Genomic DNA, 16,011 nt, shown 5'->3' with positions numbered 1-16,011 from the left:
CGACCGAGCCGCCGGAAAATTCTGCATGTGTGAAACACGGCATACCATGTGATTCAAACGCAATTAAAATAGATAGCGGCAAATCACTACCGACCGGCATCAAACTGATATATGTGAGTAACGAGTTTACGAATTCAATTCGCATGTGATTCGGTTTGCGAATTTTTGGGGTGTGAAGTTAACCTTACAAGTGAGAGTGACAGGCAGCAGCAGTAGAAGTAGCGTTGTGACGGAGTGGTGCGGCGTGAAGATAAGAGGAAGCAATTAGAAGTAGTGCAAATATTTGTTGAAATGGGCAACATAGAGTGCAAGTTTCTGGAACGGTGAATCGGTGAGAGATCTGGAGGGTTGCTTCGAACCGTTCGAAGAATAATTGCATTGCGGGTCAGCTAGTGAACAATCAGGTGAGATTTTGTTTTATTTTATAATTGATCATCTAGTTATCAGCTTTTCTGATTATCTGACTGTGGGAAAAGTTTGTAATGGGTTGTTATGATTAGCTGAAATTTGTTATAATCGAATTAATTGATACACATTGACCGGTCAGAAGTGCCTTTGGTAAATAAAAATAAAGAAGATATTTGAAGCAAGCCTAATTTTGACCACTATCCCAACATATCCGTGTGTGGAAAATGTGGTGATAATGATTAAAAACCACACCATGTTGAAAGTACAGTTTAAAAGTGGTTGTGGCTAGTGGTTAAAACGTATCACATTTTATGAAAAACACTTACAATCAATACCCAAAAATATGACGAGACAATTACTGTTACTAGAACTGATTATTGATACAAGAACTCAAAAAGCATAGTATTAACCAAGTTGCATAATATCGTAGGTGTTTTGAATTCATGTCTTCTAGAGAAAGGCATACCTCCATCCGTTACTGAACAGATTGTAATTTGGGATTAATTACATTGCAACTTATGGGGATAGAAAAGGACTGTATGTTCGACATGTACTTAAGAGAGATGCAGAGAACCCTACAACCTTCCTTAAATGCCACGGGAATTTAGCGTTAATTTTTGTAAGAATTCAGAGCCACAAATAAGCATATATATTGAATAAATGCTGTATTACAGTGTAAAATGCTGAATAAAACGATTAATCGAATTATGTGCTGAAAAAAGCTCATTGAGATCGAGAGATGCACATTTATTCCACTGTTTGCTCTGATGTGAATAATTTTCTTATTAAAAGCTGTATAAACGTTGACTGTATTCCCAATTCAACACCAGAAGTTTGATCTAATAACAAACTGAATAAGTGTCATTTGCACATACAATGACGCTTTAATTCGACTGTTTTCAATTGATTTAATAACATGCTTTATAAGACGTCTAATAAATGTTTTCTAGCCCCATTATTAGATTTCATTGCATTGCTTTACAATATTGCCGAATAAAGATGGATACAGTCAGCATAATTGCTCTTATACCACTATGCGTCCATGTTTTAATCGTATGCCTTGTAAATGCTTTATAAACAACGTATTAGATTCATTATTCCACAACACTGGTTCAGTCTAACAACAAGACGAAATCAGTAGAGTAGTGGTTACCATTTCCGCTTTCCAAGTAGAAGGTCGTGAGTTCAAGCTTGGAGCTCAACGCTTTTTGTTTATTTGTGTTCTACGTCTAATTAATTTAAATAGTAATCGTCGATCACATGAATCACGACAATAAATGCATTGATCTAGTTTAAAATATAACCGAGCATCCTTTCTTTCGACTTGGAGAGGAGAAGAGGTAACATTGGTCTCATTTAAAACAACGATGAATCAATTAATCATTCCCACAGAGCCTTGAAGGAGCTAGAGTTGCGATCAGGAGTGCTGATCAGGGTTGCTTCCACTCACTTGCTATAAAAAAATATATTTTTCGGAATTATGCAATCATTAGATGTTATAATGATATGTTGTACTAGTAAGTAACAAGAAGAGGGTGTAAAGTATGTGTTTGACTCATAAAACCTGTCAATTTCGCTTTCAGAGCGTCACAATCAGCGATCTTATGATTCGTGAGCGTTCACTCAGAGCGAGCGCTCACGAGTCGTAAAATCGCTGATTGTGACGCACTGAAAGCAATATTGACAGATTTTATGTGTCAAACATATACTTCATGACCTCTTCTTGTAACTTACAAGTACTAATTAGCATTATACTATTTCATGATTTCATAATTCCGAGAAACATTTTTTTATAGCAAGTGAGTGGAAGTAACCCTGGTGCTGATAGGTATTCACTTTCAAGCAAGCTTTTATTGATTATTGAGCTGCCCTTAAGATGAATTATAGGATAGCTCAGATGGCAAGGCAAGCGACTGGTGATCGCAAGGTCCATGGTTCGAGCCCCATGTAACGACATGTATATGTATGTAGTTCATTTTGCAAAATATGTGTGGTACGTGCCACGTCAGAAATAATGAAAACAATCACTCATAAAGAATAATTAACATCTATCCCTGCCCCCCCCCCCCCCCCACCCAACTCGTCTTTCTTATTTTCGGGTTAATTTCCAAAGTTGAATAATCGTTTAATAAATGTATAATAATGTCTTATTGAACGTTACTTCACATGAGAATCAAGCGTATACAGAGCATCACTGTTTTAATTAAGTGGAAGCAGTGATGTCTAATAAACGCTGAATAATCAAAAATGTTATCGAATAAAAGAAGCTCTGTGTTACAACTCATATAAGTCGAATATCAGCTTCTCGACATACCTCATACCACACCAATAGGTCAATGTGTTGTGGTTGAATAAATTCTCCAGATTTGTGTGAACAAAGCCTGAACAGAAGTTATTATTAAAAATAATACAAGTATTATTAAGCATGCAGTTGAATAAAATCGTCAAGAAGACGTTTCTTCAATAGACGTTTGTTTGTTGGGGAGGGAGGCCATATGATATATCCAGTCGGTGATAATGGCATAAACGCAACGTTAAGATCCATTTTCTCCTACTGTTTCATACATATCAAGCTGGTGTAGGTCGCAATCCTGAGAGAGCTGATCTATAATATTGTTATAAGTAATTTATGAAAATTGCTGCGAGCAAAACGGTAGCAAATTGGATCGTATAAAATAAAAATAAACATAACTGAAAGTTGAATGCGCAGGGTGGTCACTGAACCGGGGCAACCGGGAGACCCGGGAGAACCAGGAATTAGCCGTTAATCGAAAACGACTGGGAAAAACTGGGAGTTTGATTGGAACTTTGCCATGTACTTTTAGTTGATAATTTGTCCGATACATATTTTAATTATTTATTTTAGGAGTTATAATCTTGGTAACACTTTCTAAGACCAGGGGCCTCTTTGGTGAAGTTAAAACGAAACGTTTTTCGGTTGAAGGCATCTATATACTTAATGTGCCCCAGGATTTTGAAATTTGTGAACGGATTTTTAAAAATAACTCAACTAAGAAGAAGGAACTTATCTTAGAATATAATTGAAATTTCTTAGGATTTCCTTGGGATCATTCCAAAATGTCTTCAGGATTCTCCTTAATAACCTTATGATTCTGTCCAGTATTCCCCATATTTTTTTTCTATAAAAAATCAGAATTCTGTGCAGAACACTTAAGGAAATCCCTCCAGCAAACTTTATTTGCTGGAGAATTTGCTTTATCGTCTCCCCATTGCAGTTCGCTTTGAATATTCCTGGAATTTTCTTGTTATGCCATGTAGAATTTAGAACAGTTATCCCAAAATTTCCTTGAATTTCAACTCAGAATTTTATTTGGAAATTATTGATTTGGTTGTTCGACTGGTTTTATTGAGATTTCGGTTTTATGGCTTTCTCAGTCTAGGGTAATTTAAACAGTTTGTTTTGCATTGCCTTTTGGAAATTATTTCAGAATCTTCTGGAACACTAAGATTCCAGCCAAACTCTTCAAAAATTTTGATATTTCTTCAAATTTTTTATGAATTATTTAAGGATTATTTTGTAACTATCTTCAAACTACCTTAAACTATGTGCCATATTTTGAATCAGATTCTCTTGGAATTATTATCTATATCCATGCAGCTCTTCTTAGAATATCTCTTTGATTAACTGATGGATCAACATTTACAAGAATTCGGCCTAGTGCCCTTCGAATAATTTACATGTAGCTTAGATCCATTTCAGGATTTCATTAGAGAACATTTCAAATTTTGGACCCCAAAAAAAAAATCTATGTCATGGGAATTGTTATTTTAAACCGTGAAACATATGTTGGGCACCCGGGAAAAACCGGGATTTTAATTTCTTAAATTCAGTGGCCACCCTGAATGTGAGTTAATAATGTGAAATGACAAAACTATGAAAATTTAGACATTTTAAAATCTGTAAAAGAAAACAACAATATCTTTGGTTTCTACATATGCTTTTGCTGTTTGTTTATAGTAAACTTATAAGAATCAACCTCTTGATGAGTGTACGCTAGTTGAAAGAATGAATAGTTAGTCACTAAATGCTTAATAGGATCGATCTTGACGCGTCAGTTGGGATTGAAGAAGTCCCCTGATACTCGACTACACTTTCTCTAAAATTAAAACAAATTGATTGGATTTCCGACTGGAATTTGTAATGGCAATGGAAAAATTGACCGTTTCAATTCCCACAAGACTGCCAGTAATAATTCCATTGAAACAAATATTTACGCGATCCACAAAAGAATCACCATCGAGTCCTTTAAGGGAAACTCAAATTTATAGGTAAACTAGCTGAGTGTGCCCGGCCTTGATCAAGATTCAATATTAGCTTGAGTTTATGCGCCGATTAAAAAAAAGGATGCTATATTGTAATTCCCCCCCCCGCCCCTCTTATCTAAGGAGCTAACCCCTATGACCATCCCCCAAATCTCCACATGCCAAATTTGGTTCCGTTTGCTAGATTAGTTCTCGAGTTATGCAGAAATTTCTGTTTAATTTGTACGGGTGCCCCCCCCCCCTTACAAAGAGGGGAGGGCTCTCGAACCATCATAAGAACCTTTCCCGACCCCAAAAACCTCTGCATACAAATTTTCACGCCGATCGGTTCAGTAGTTTTCGAGCCTATAAAGGTCAGACAGACAGACAGACAGAAATTCATTTTTATATATATAGATAGGGGAAATGGCTCTAATGTTGGCCTATGGATCTAAGATTGGGCCCATCGCTTAAAGTCTGCTATTTACCAATTTTATCTAGATGAACGCGTTAGGGGCTGTTCATAAACTACGTAGACAGGGGGGGGGGGGTTGACCATTATCCACGGCCCATACCAATTTTGAAAATTTTGTATGAGAAATTGTCTACGCAGGGGGAGGGGGTGGTCAAGAATCCCAAAAAACTGTCTACGTAGTTAATGAACAGTCCCTTATTAGGACAGTGCTAATGGATATTTTTGGTCGCTTTTGAAAATTTAGTCGATTGCTGAATTTATGTATGGGCCCAAATTAGGGACATTTAGGCCGACATTACATACATTTCCCCTATATTGGTTATTCGTTGCTTGTATTGTTGATTGCCGCTGATACTGAACTGTGTGTGTGTATGTGTATTCAATCTAACCCCCACTGGCCGGCAGTGGTATTATGGAAGAAATTTGCTTACAACAATCCTTGATGTAATAATTTAAAGCAAGTTTAGTCCGGGAGTTAGAAAGCGATAGCTCTACTGCAGATTCAGCAACCCATTTCAGAATGCCTGGTAATTCACGTCCATTCCGAGGTTACTTTCACATACAATAAGCCCCGCATGTAAACACTACCGTTATTATATGAATAATGGTACTGCAAACACACTTCCAGATTTCAAAATGTGACGTTTCGAAATCATGGCGCGTATTTAATAATATATGGAAATATGCATTTATGATTGATTATAAATCAGATGGATCTCACCAAATTCTGTCTCCGAAAAAGGACCGGTTTGTTCACTCGCGGTAATCGAAAAAATCTTCCGCGTTGTTTTTACAACCCAACACGACATTTTGAATCACATTCGAAGTTTTTTATTTGCACCGAATTTTTTCTTGACACCTCATTCGCGTGCATCCTCCGGAAGGCAGAATGCCAGCACCAAGAAAAGAAAGAAAAATACCTGGTAAAACTCTTCTTGGGAGGGAGGCCAAGCACCAAAAACAAGCGAAATGAAAAACCGACCGACGCGACACCACAGCAACGTGATAGATCTTAATTTACACTTATCCACACGCGAAAACTAATATTTGTTTGATTTTGTACAATTAAAAAATATGGGAAAAACAGATGATATCAGCGCCAGCGAAAACAAAACCAACCGTTCGCGGGCAGAGCCTACTCGATTGCCGCTGATACTGAACTACCTCGAAAATACCAAAAGTGTGTTAACGTTTGCAGGTCTCTTTCAAATTGTTTCGTGTCACTTATTGAAAAGGATTGTTAGTTCGACTCCCGTTGTAACTAGATATCGAGTATACTCCCGCACCTCTACGGTAGTCACGGGACGGAAGTTTTTGTTAGTGGGAAGGGTGAATTAGACCTTCATCCACTTTAAAAAGTGATGCGATCTTTTAAAGCATGGTAATCAAATGATGCGAACCTATCGCCTCAGTAATGCAAAGGGGCTTGGGTTCTAACCTACGATCTTCTGTTCAGTAAGCAAAAACGGACGCTCTAAGGCCACCTACGACCGACGATCATTTAAGCCCGGATACAAAAAAACTATTCAAATGAAATGACGTCCCCAAAAGTTAACAATATTTTCCAAACCGGAGCGTACGTAATATTTTTCAGCTATGGAGCCTCCCTAATAAAGATAAATAATAATAATAATATTTTTCAAAACATATTTCTTATTCCGTACCGGTGTATCAGTAACGATTTTCTACAATAGAAGCCCGGGATACATCCTAATATCTTCAGCAGAACTCATCTATGTTTTTTTCACTCAGGTCGAGCATACACACTTAGAAATTTTTAAAGAAATCTGTAAAATTTTACCGAAATCTCAACAGCTGAACGTTCGGTAAACAGTTTCGCAGATTTACTGTAATGTTTCACAATTATCTGTGAATTTTTCACAGATATCTGTAAATAATTACAGGAAAACTGTAAAATTGTTTACCGAACGTTCAGCTGTTGAGATTTCGGTAAAATTTTACAGAAATCTGTTAAATAATCTTAGTGTGTACGTCAGCGAATTTACGGTTAAATTTGCTTTTATGCATTTTCGATTGTATTTTCCGCAGTTTTTTTTCAACGCATCATTTCAGATTGCAAAAAGCTCGCGTCATTCTATTCTTTTTGCAATTTTACACAAAATGACGTGAGCTTTTTGCAATCTGAAATGATGCGTCGAAAAAAAAACTGAATTTGAATTTTTCAGAAATGAATCAAAGTGCTTAAGCTTTATATAGGGGAATTTACGTATTCTCGGCAACCTAAGCAGCGATCATCTTTCTATAATCTTTTTCTCTAAGGAACGCACACATATGCAGTATTGGTTTGTTAACAATCTTTTGCTGCCAGCTGCTCTAACAATTTCAGTCGAAAGAATTATCAAAAACTGTTTTGAAATTGTTTTACAAAGCTCCAATCTTCTCTAGTGAGAGCGACTATTGTGGGCAACATCTTTTTATTCGGCAACCTTTCTATTTGAGCTGCGTGCTGTGCTTTCATCGGCAACTTGAAATCAGCAGCATTTTGAAGTGCGTGTGTTTCATTTCAAGAAAACCCTGCTAGATTAATTTTTCTCAGTGAAAAAAATGTAATCAAATTGAAGTTGAAAGCCTAAAGAAACGTTTGAATGCATTCAGAGAAGTGTTTTCGTAAGAAAATCCAGCGAAATTAGCGTTTTAATTTGGGTTACCGAAAATAGTATGTCATGCCGAAGCCGTCATTTCCCCTAATACAGTCATCTCTCCATATTTAAATTTTGAAGGGAATAAGAATAACCTACTAGACCGTTTGAAGGGTCCGAGATAACCATCCACTTACAGAAAAAAGTGGTGACAAATCGAGATATAGAACATCGATATATGGAGAGTTGACTGTACAATAACACATGAGAAATCGTAGAAATCACGGCATCCATCTGTTCCAAAGAGCATCAAGTTTCAACATGATCAAACGCTTCACTCATCGCACATTGCGTTAGAAGTGGGAATTTTTTTTCAATTTCGTCTAATCAGTATTTTCGTGCGGATTCAAACATAAAGAATTAGAATTGCACCAGCTTTACCTTCACTTGATCTAGAAATGACTGAAATATAAAAAAAAGGTTTATTATAACTCTATCCACGCTTTCCAAAATTCCGAATTTTGTTTCAAATTGAGCAAAAGCTAAGCTCATCACACGTCCCGCAACAACCGAACAATAGATCACGCTCGATCGAGGTTATCCCACCGGGTAACAAACGGAAATCAACAACAATGATATTAAATGCATGCGAATGTTTTCCAACAGGAACAAACTCACCAAATCTATCCATGAGGAGGCGAACCAGCCAATGGCTGAAAGCCTTGTAAATAAAGGAAAAAAAAAAAAAAAAAAAATATCCATGAGGATTAATACATTATGAATTCAAATGGCAGAAATGGCAGAAAACGAACCGGAATTCGTCCAACCTCCTTACAAAATGCATGCAGCCTGCATAAGGCAGCCAAGCTCGAATCATTTTGCACGATAACTACGGATATACCGACATGAGTGACCATCATTCCGCTCATACTTTTCTCTAGCCGCAATAATTACTGCATTGAGATGACAAAGTGACGTAAACTCCACCATGATAAATTTTCACTTTTCACCATATTCGAGTTCTGCATCCATAATGATATCCAAAAACAACTCCACACATGATTTTGAAGCAAGCAGACAAAGTGACGTTAGCCATACATTTTCGAAGAACATCCAACAAATTATTATTTCTACACATAAGTGACGTCCGCCAGTGCTGAAAAATTAAAAGCTATTTTAAACATCATGGTTTATGTTTTTAGCTTTGTTAGATCAAATTCAATAGAGTCAGAAATGAAATTATTTTGAAAATTTTCGCAATCATTGCAAAGATAATCGAAAATATCTGGTTTCTGAACAATTCAATACATGGAGCTACGTAACATTGTCATCTCACGACAGACATGATTAACTTTCTTCCATATCATTTTCATTTTCGCTTGACTGGCAGTTTCATCATTGATCCCGGTCATTCACTTCACTCAGCCAAAGGCCAAGCTCAAAAACACTGCATGATCGATCTATTCGATCGATATCTATTATCTATTATTTTACAACACACTAGCGTGAACAACGGCGTTGCTTATCGCAGTAACCAAACAATAGATCAGGGCAGTCGTGGTCATACCCAGTGATGCCACATTTTATTGATTTTTAAGACGTATTTTCATCGCAAAACATTTTTTTAATCTGTTTCTGACTGACAAAAATCTGTATTTTGGCAACAAGCCCAAAAATTTAGTTTTGCCAAAATCGAACGGTTTTATTTTTAAATTTAATTTCGTTCCCAAAATCAAACCGTTCCAAAATCGAACGGGTACTGTAATTTATTTGTTATGGTCTCAGTGTGGATTTACCTAAATCTTCATTGAGTTTATTCATAGCTCAGAAGCAGTTTGCTCAACGTTTAGAATCTTGAAAAATGACTAAAATTTGCTTTCCAAAGAATTGCCTTTTTTAATCACGAAATCCTATAATCTTGATTTTTTAAGTGATATGTATCTTTCCTACAATTCAGAAAATATAAAACATTAAGTTCCAGTAGTTGCGAGAGACAAATCTGCTTCGAACGGAAAATTTCCCGGGTTTACTAAAATGACTTGTTTACCGATTTGACACACAAATATAGTTAATTAAATATTGTATCTGTCACCATGTGACGTGGTTAATTAAACAAAAAGAAAGGGAAACTAGTAATAAAGACGAGCTATTTAACTTTTTGAGAGTTCATAACGTGCATATTGCCGTTATAACTGAAATGTTCCTTAAACCTGACCATAAGGTTAAGAAGGACCCAAATTATTTGATTTATAGAAATGATCGTCTTGATGGACCCTGTGGTGGCGTTGCCATCGTTGTCCATAGACGAATCAAACATAAAATTCTTTCTTCATTTGGACAACTTACGTTTATAGCTGCCTATTTGCCTTTCCAATGCGTAGGCCAGCAAAAGAATTTTCTCAAGGGTGACCTTCAGAAACTTACCCGTCATAGGTCTAAATTCTTTATTATTGGTGGTTTTAATGCAAAACACCGCTAATTGAATAATGCTCAAAGCAATTCCAATGGTAATATTCTGTTTGATGATTGTTCTGCAGGTTATTACACTATTCAATATCCAAAAAGCCCAATATACTTTTCTTCTGCAAGAAATCCCTCCACTATTGATTTGGCCTTAACTGATTCATGTCAACTTTGTAGCCAATTGGTTACCCATGCTGACTTCGGTTGTGATCACCTTCCAGTAACTTTTGAAATATCCCAAGAAATAATTTCTAATCCCAACACTTTCAACTACCATAGAGCTGATTGGGAGCAATATCGAACATTTATGGAATATAACTTCGATCCAAACATTTATTTGCAAACCAAAGATGAAATTATTTATGCTCTTGAATCTCTGACTACTTCTATAGTTGAAGCAAGAGCTGCCTCAGTACCAAAATGCGAGGTTAAATTCGATTCAATTATAATAGACGACGATCTTCAGCTCTTGATCCGTCTTAAAATTGTCCGTAGGAGACAATATCAAACGCGATCCTGCCATGAAAGTTATCTGGCGCGATTTGCAAAAACAAATTAAAAAGCGATTCTCTGCCCTGAGGAACAAAACTTTTGAAAATAATGTTTCTAAATTAGACCCGAGTTCCAAACCCTTTTGGAAACTCACAAAATTTTTGAAAAAACCTCAAAAGCATATTCCAGCGCTTAAAGAAGGTGTAAAATTTTGATCACAAATTTGGAAAAAGCTCAGAAACTTGCTAAGCAATTCGAGAGTTCCCATAATTTCAGTTTGGGTCTTACTAGTCCTATTGAGAATCAGGTTGCTCGGGATTTTCTGAATATTTTCTCTCGGGAAAATATTTTTGATGATTCCTGGGGGACTGATTTGGACGAAGTAAGGTCTATAACTAAAAATTTTCAAAATATGGAAGCTCCAGGTGATGATGGAATTCTCTATATCCTCATCAAAAAACTTCCAGAGAGTACCTTGTCTTTCTTGGTAAAATTATTTAACTGATGTTTCCATTTGGCATACTTTCCTGATAAATGGAAAAATGCAAAAGTTGTTTTGAAGCCGGATAAAAATCCAGCTGAAGCTTCTAGCTACCGCCCAATAAGTTTGCTTTCTTCAATAAGTGAACTTTTTGAAAAGATAACTTTGAATAGAATGATACTTCACATCAATACGAACTCAATTTTTGCAGATGAGCAGTTTGGATTTCGCCATGGGCATTGAACTACTCATCAACTCTTAAGAGTTACCAATTTAATTCGTTCAAACAAATCTGAAAGCCACTCAACTGGAGTTGCTCTTCTAGACATAGCCTATGACTAAAAATCTCTTAAGTAAAGATTAAAAAAAAAATCACGCTATCTAAGAATACAAATTTCTGTTCACTGAGTTGTTTATGATTAAGCTATAAATTACAACTCTGCCAAACTTAAATTGAGAGCTGCCAATCCAAACCAAACACCGTAATGGTTACATCCCCGAAAGTCATGCTACGCGTAATGTGCACCCGTGCATGAGCAGTAAACCTCTTCGGTGAAACGTGCGTGAAGTGAGACCACACGATGATCAATCATCGTTGGATCCAGAGGAGACTCGCCTAATTTGCGAACGTGTGAACCTCCACCGTCTTCGCTATTTGCCTCTCAAACCGTAAACTGCAGACACTAGCGATGGATACCTCTATGCAAACTAATAGCGATGGTCGATTTCTTTGCCATGTTCAATTTGTGCGATTAATTACAAGGAGTGATTAATTGGGTGTGAAAGATGGGAAAATGATGCCTACATAGCTTTACGAAATCGAATGTAGGTTAGTTCAACGTGGATCATATTTCAAGACCTTGTTTGATGACACAGTGAAAGCTGCAGTGGAAAGTTGGTCGAATTGATAAATGTGATTCCAGATGCCATTGTTGTAAAACAAATGACACGCGTTACACTTGGCATGGGCAAACATTTCACCCGCGCATGAGATCCTAACAATTACACACATTCATCCTATTTATATTAATTTTCTCCCGGTTTGATATTACAAACCGGCTCAGCCATCAGGCGCCTCCATGTGACAAATCTTGGCGTTGCAATGTTTTGTCTTCTGGATTTGTCACGGCTGTCGACTGTAGGGGCGAATGCATGCAAATATGCTCCAAACTCTCCCGTCATCGATAGCGAGTGACCGTGGTTTACGTGTAACCAAAGCCGAAACAGCCCAAACAAATCGCCAAACCAAACATTTAATGAAAACACGGAAATGTTGGATTGCATGGAGTGTCAAATTTTGCGACTAAAATTTCACCAACAACCGTCGTCATGGGCAAAATGATGTCGTCGTTTATATGCCAGTCAGTGCCATGGCGAATGCGGAATTTCCTTTCGTTTATGCTGCTGCAGCAGCATGCATTAGCATACTGAGAATGCAGGGTTTTTATGTGTCTTGATGATTATCTAATGTTTTTTTCCCCTAGATTAGAACGTTTTTGTTCATTTTATTCATTTGAGCCAGCTATTCTACTTTTCAAATATTTTCATTCATTGCAGAGCACAGAAAAAAAATGTCAACGGGTCGAATTGGAGGAGCACCGTTGTTGCACGTGGCGCAGGCGGCGGTGCTGCTGTTGCTGGTAAGCGGCCAATCCTCGTTGCTGATAATCTCGGCCAAAACTTTCAACAAAGACTGGCCGCTATCGGCTGGGGAAGGGCGCGACGCTCTTTGTTCCCGACCCCGGAATGTCCCCGGACCGGAGCAGCGGGTGGCCATCGAGGAATGGGCGAATACGGTACCGGCTACGGTGCTGATGGAAGATAAACCGGTGCTGATGGTGGCCAAGGAGAGCAGAATGAGGTTAGTTTGGGCAATGGGTTTGGTGTTCGTGTGGGGTGGGGATATGGATTAGATTGAATTGGTTAACGTCAGTGTTAGTGATCATCGTTGAACGTTAACGAGTTAACTTCATCGTTAATAAACTATATGGAGTATGGGAAGGATCAGTGACAGTGGACAATTTACATATATATATGGCGACAACCGTTTATCCAAAATGCCTTGGAAATGATAATAATGGGTATCTACGGAACAGGTTCGACGAATAGAAGCTAAATACATTAAAACTTCTGTTATAGGGTGTCTCACAATGTCTAAGCACGATTTAAAAAAAAACGGTAACGTTACTCTGTTTACAGCAAATTCGATTTCGTATTCATCTTTTTTTTTCCTTTATTTTACGTCGGTCTCTGTTCCGCAATCTAGTGCCAATCACCGACGGACATCGATTGCCATCCATTGACGGCAATCGAATGTGCAGGAAGGCAGCTTCCACACCTGCGTAGGATATCGCACTCATTCAACACACATGGGGCCGGGACCAACGGCTTTACTTCCCTTGACCAGAGATTTTTATGCCTCAGAAAAATCCCACCGACCTCGGCTGGGATTGAATCCAGACCCATTTTGGTGTTAGAAAACAGTCACGCTTACCACTACACCACCGGCGCCGGATAATTCCATACTCATGTTCTCTATAGTATTCTCTTACAGTTAAACGTAGAAAATCCGAGATCCGATCAGTCGTAAGCCAAGAAGCGGATTTTTAATTTCAAGCTACTCATTAGCTTCAGCACAGATGCCTTTCCAACAATTTTGAATACTTTTTCCCAGTCTTTCGCAAACTTTGTAACGGAATCGCACATATACTTTGGTCAGGGCCCAAAAAGTTTCAATTGGCCTGGCCTAGGAATTGTTTGGCGGATTCATCTCTTGCATTTTTCTTGCGAGTGAAAGCTTGCACGATGCTTCATCATCATACTTCCAAATCGCGTTTCGAACGGCTCCGATGCACAGTGGTGCCAAGGGTATCAAAACACGCGCTTTTTTATTTACGCTGAAATGGTTGATTAAAGGTACTAGGTGTCTTCTGAGAAGTTTCTCGAGTTACAACACTCCTTCTTATGATAAAAGAAAATTAAAGATTAATCCACCTAAAAGTGAGATGCAAAATTTTTTTTTTAGTATGATGAGTTACAAAATAATTGTGTGCCGCGAAGCTGTAGAGAACATTACTGTAAACAACTTTGCTGAAGATTATAAATTTCTAGTTCTTATAGCTGCTGAGATATAAAGGTTACTTTGACATCGTTAAAATCAATTTTGTATCTGTAACTTTTTCTACAATATTTCTACATGTTTGGCATGTTCTACAAAAATGTTAGAAATTTCAAATTACATATCTTTTTAGAAGACTGCAAATTGCTATCATTAATATTTGAAGAGTTATTTACATTTTTTGGTTGAAAATTACCCAAATTTCCAATACCAATAACTTCTAAATGGGCAAAAACGAGCAGGCCATTTTTAGAGCAATTGAAAGTACAAGAAAATGCAATAGAATGGCGAAGAAACCAGATCGCCCCCACGTGACCCATAACCGAAATACTTGCATTGAAACTTGTCACTTTTCAGAATTTGAAATGGCGATTTTGTGAAACCACGGGACTGTTATCGAGTAGGTGTGAAAAGAGGCATACAAATGGATAACCAAGCAACTCGGGTTATTTCTAGTGACAGTACATAATATTCCAAAATCTTTCATTCGTCGGCTGGTGGACCTTCCAAACCTTTAAATCGATTTATCTCCGTAAATATGGCTCTAATCGCGAAAAGAGGGGTGTTCAGATGCTCGAAATTTTCATACCTTGATTTTCCAGTGTATAATATTCCAAAAACTTTTATTTTTCGGCTGGTGGACCTTCTAAACCTTTAAATCGATTTATCTCCGTAAATATGGCTCTAATCGCGAAAAGAGGGGTGTTCAGATGCTCGAAATTTTCATACCTGGATTTTCCAGTATATTTTATCCCAAAACCTTTTATTCGTCGGCTGGTGGACCTTCCAAACATTTAAATCGATATGGCTATCGCGAAAAGAGGGGTGTTCAGATGCTCGAAATTTTCATACCTTGATGTTCCAATATATTTTATCCCAAAACCTTTTATTCGTCGGCTGGTGGACCGTCCAAACCTTTAAATCGATTTATCTCCGTAAATATGGCTCTAATCGCGAAAAGAGGGGTGTTCAGATGCTCGAAATTTTCATACCTAGATTTTCCAGTATATTTTATCCCAAAACCTTTTATTCGTCGGCTGGTGGACCTTCCAAACCTTTAAATCGATTTATCTCCATAAATATGGCTCTAATCGCAAAAAGAGGGGTGTTCAGATGCTCGATATTTTCATACCTTGATTTTCCAGTGTATAATATTCCAAAAACTTCTATTTGTCGGCTGGTGGACCTTCTAAACCTTTAAATCGATTTATCTCCGTAAATATGGCTCTAATCGCGAAAAGAGGGGTGTTCAGATGCTCGAAATTTTCATACCTGGATATTTCAGTATATAATATTCCAAAAATCTTTTATTTGTCGGATGGTGGACCTTCCAAACCTTTAAATCGATTTATCTCCGTAAATATGGCTCTAATCGCAAAAAGAGGGGTGTTCAGATGCTCGATATTTTCATACCTTGATTTTCCAGTGTATAATATTCCAAAACCTTTTATTTGTCGGCTGGTGGACCTTCTAAACCTTTAAATCGATTTATCTCCATAAATATGGCTCAAATCGCGAAAAGAGGGGTGTTCAGATGCTCGAAATTTTCATACCTGGATATTTCAGTATATAATATTCCAAAAATCTTTTATTTGTCGGATGGTGACCTTCCAAACCTTTAAATTGATTTATCTCCGTAAATATGGCTCTAATCGCAAAAAGAGGGGTGTTCAGATGCTCGATATTTTCATACCTTGATTTTCCAGTGTAT

At 37.4% G+C, this 16,011-nt stretch overlaps 1 protein-coding gene across 1 annotated transcript in view; it reads left to right on the top strand.

Moving 5' to 3' along the window:
• The first annotated feature begins 12,739 nt into the window (after positions 1 to 12,739).
• Positions 12,740 to 16,011, top strand: part of nord — a 62,569-nt gene continuing 59,297 nt past the window's right edge. Inside the window, exon 1 of the mRNA XM_065227928.1 lies at positions 12,740 to 13,043. Within this exon, the coding sequence (XP_065084000.1) occupies positions 12,754 to 13,043 (290 nt within the window). The 5' untranslated portion in view covers positions 12,740 to 12,753. The remainder of the gene's footprint in view (positions 13,044 to 16,011) is intronic.

The sequence above is a fragment of the Ochlerotatus camptorhynchus genome, unplaced genomic scaffold, assembly GCF_037179485.1.
Source record: "Ochlerotatus camptorhynchus isolate MF236.1 unplaced genomic scaffold, CSIRO-AGI_Acam_v1.1 ptg000277l, whole genome shotgun sequence".
In the NCBI taxonomy this organism is placed as follows: domain Eukaryota; kingdom Metazoa; phylum Arthropoda; class Insecta; order Diptera; family Culicidae; genus Ochlerotatus; species Ochlerotatus camptorhynchus.
This window is presented reverse-complemented; position numbering and strand designations above follow the sequence as displayed.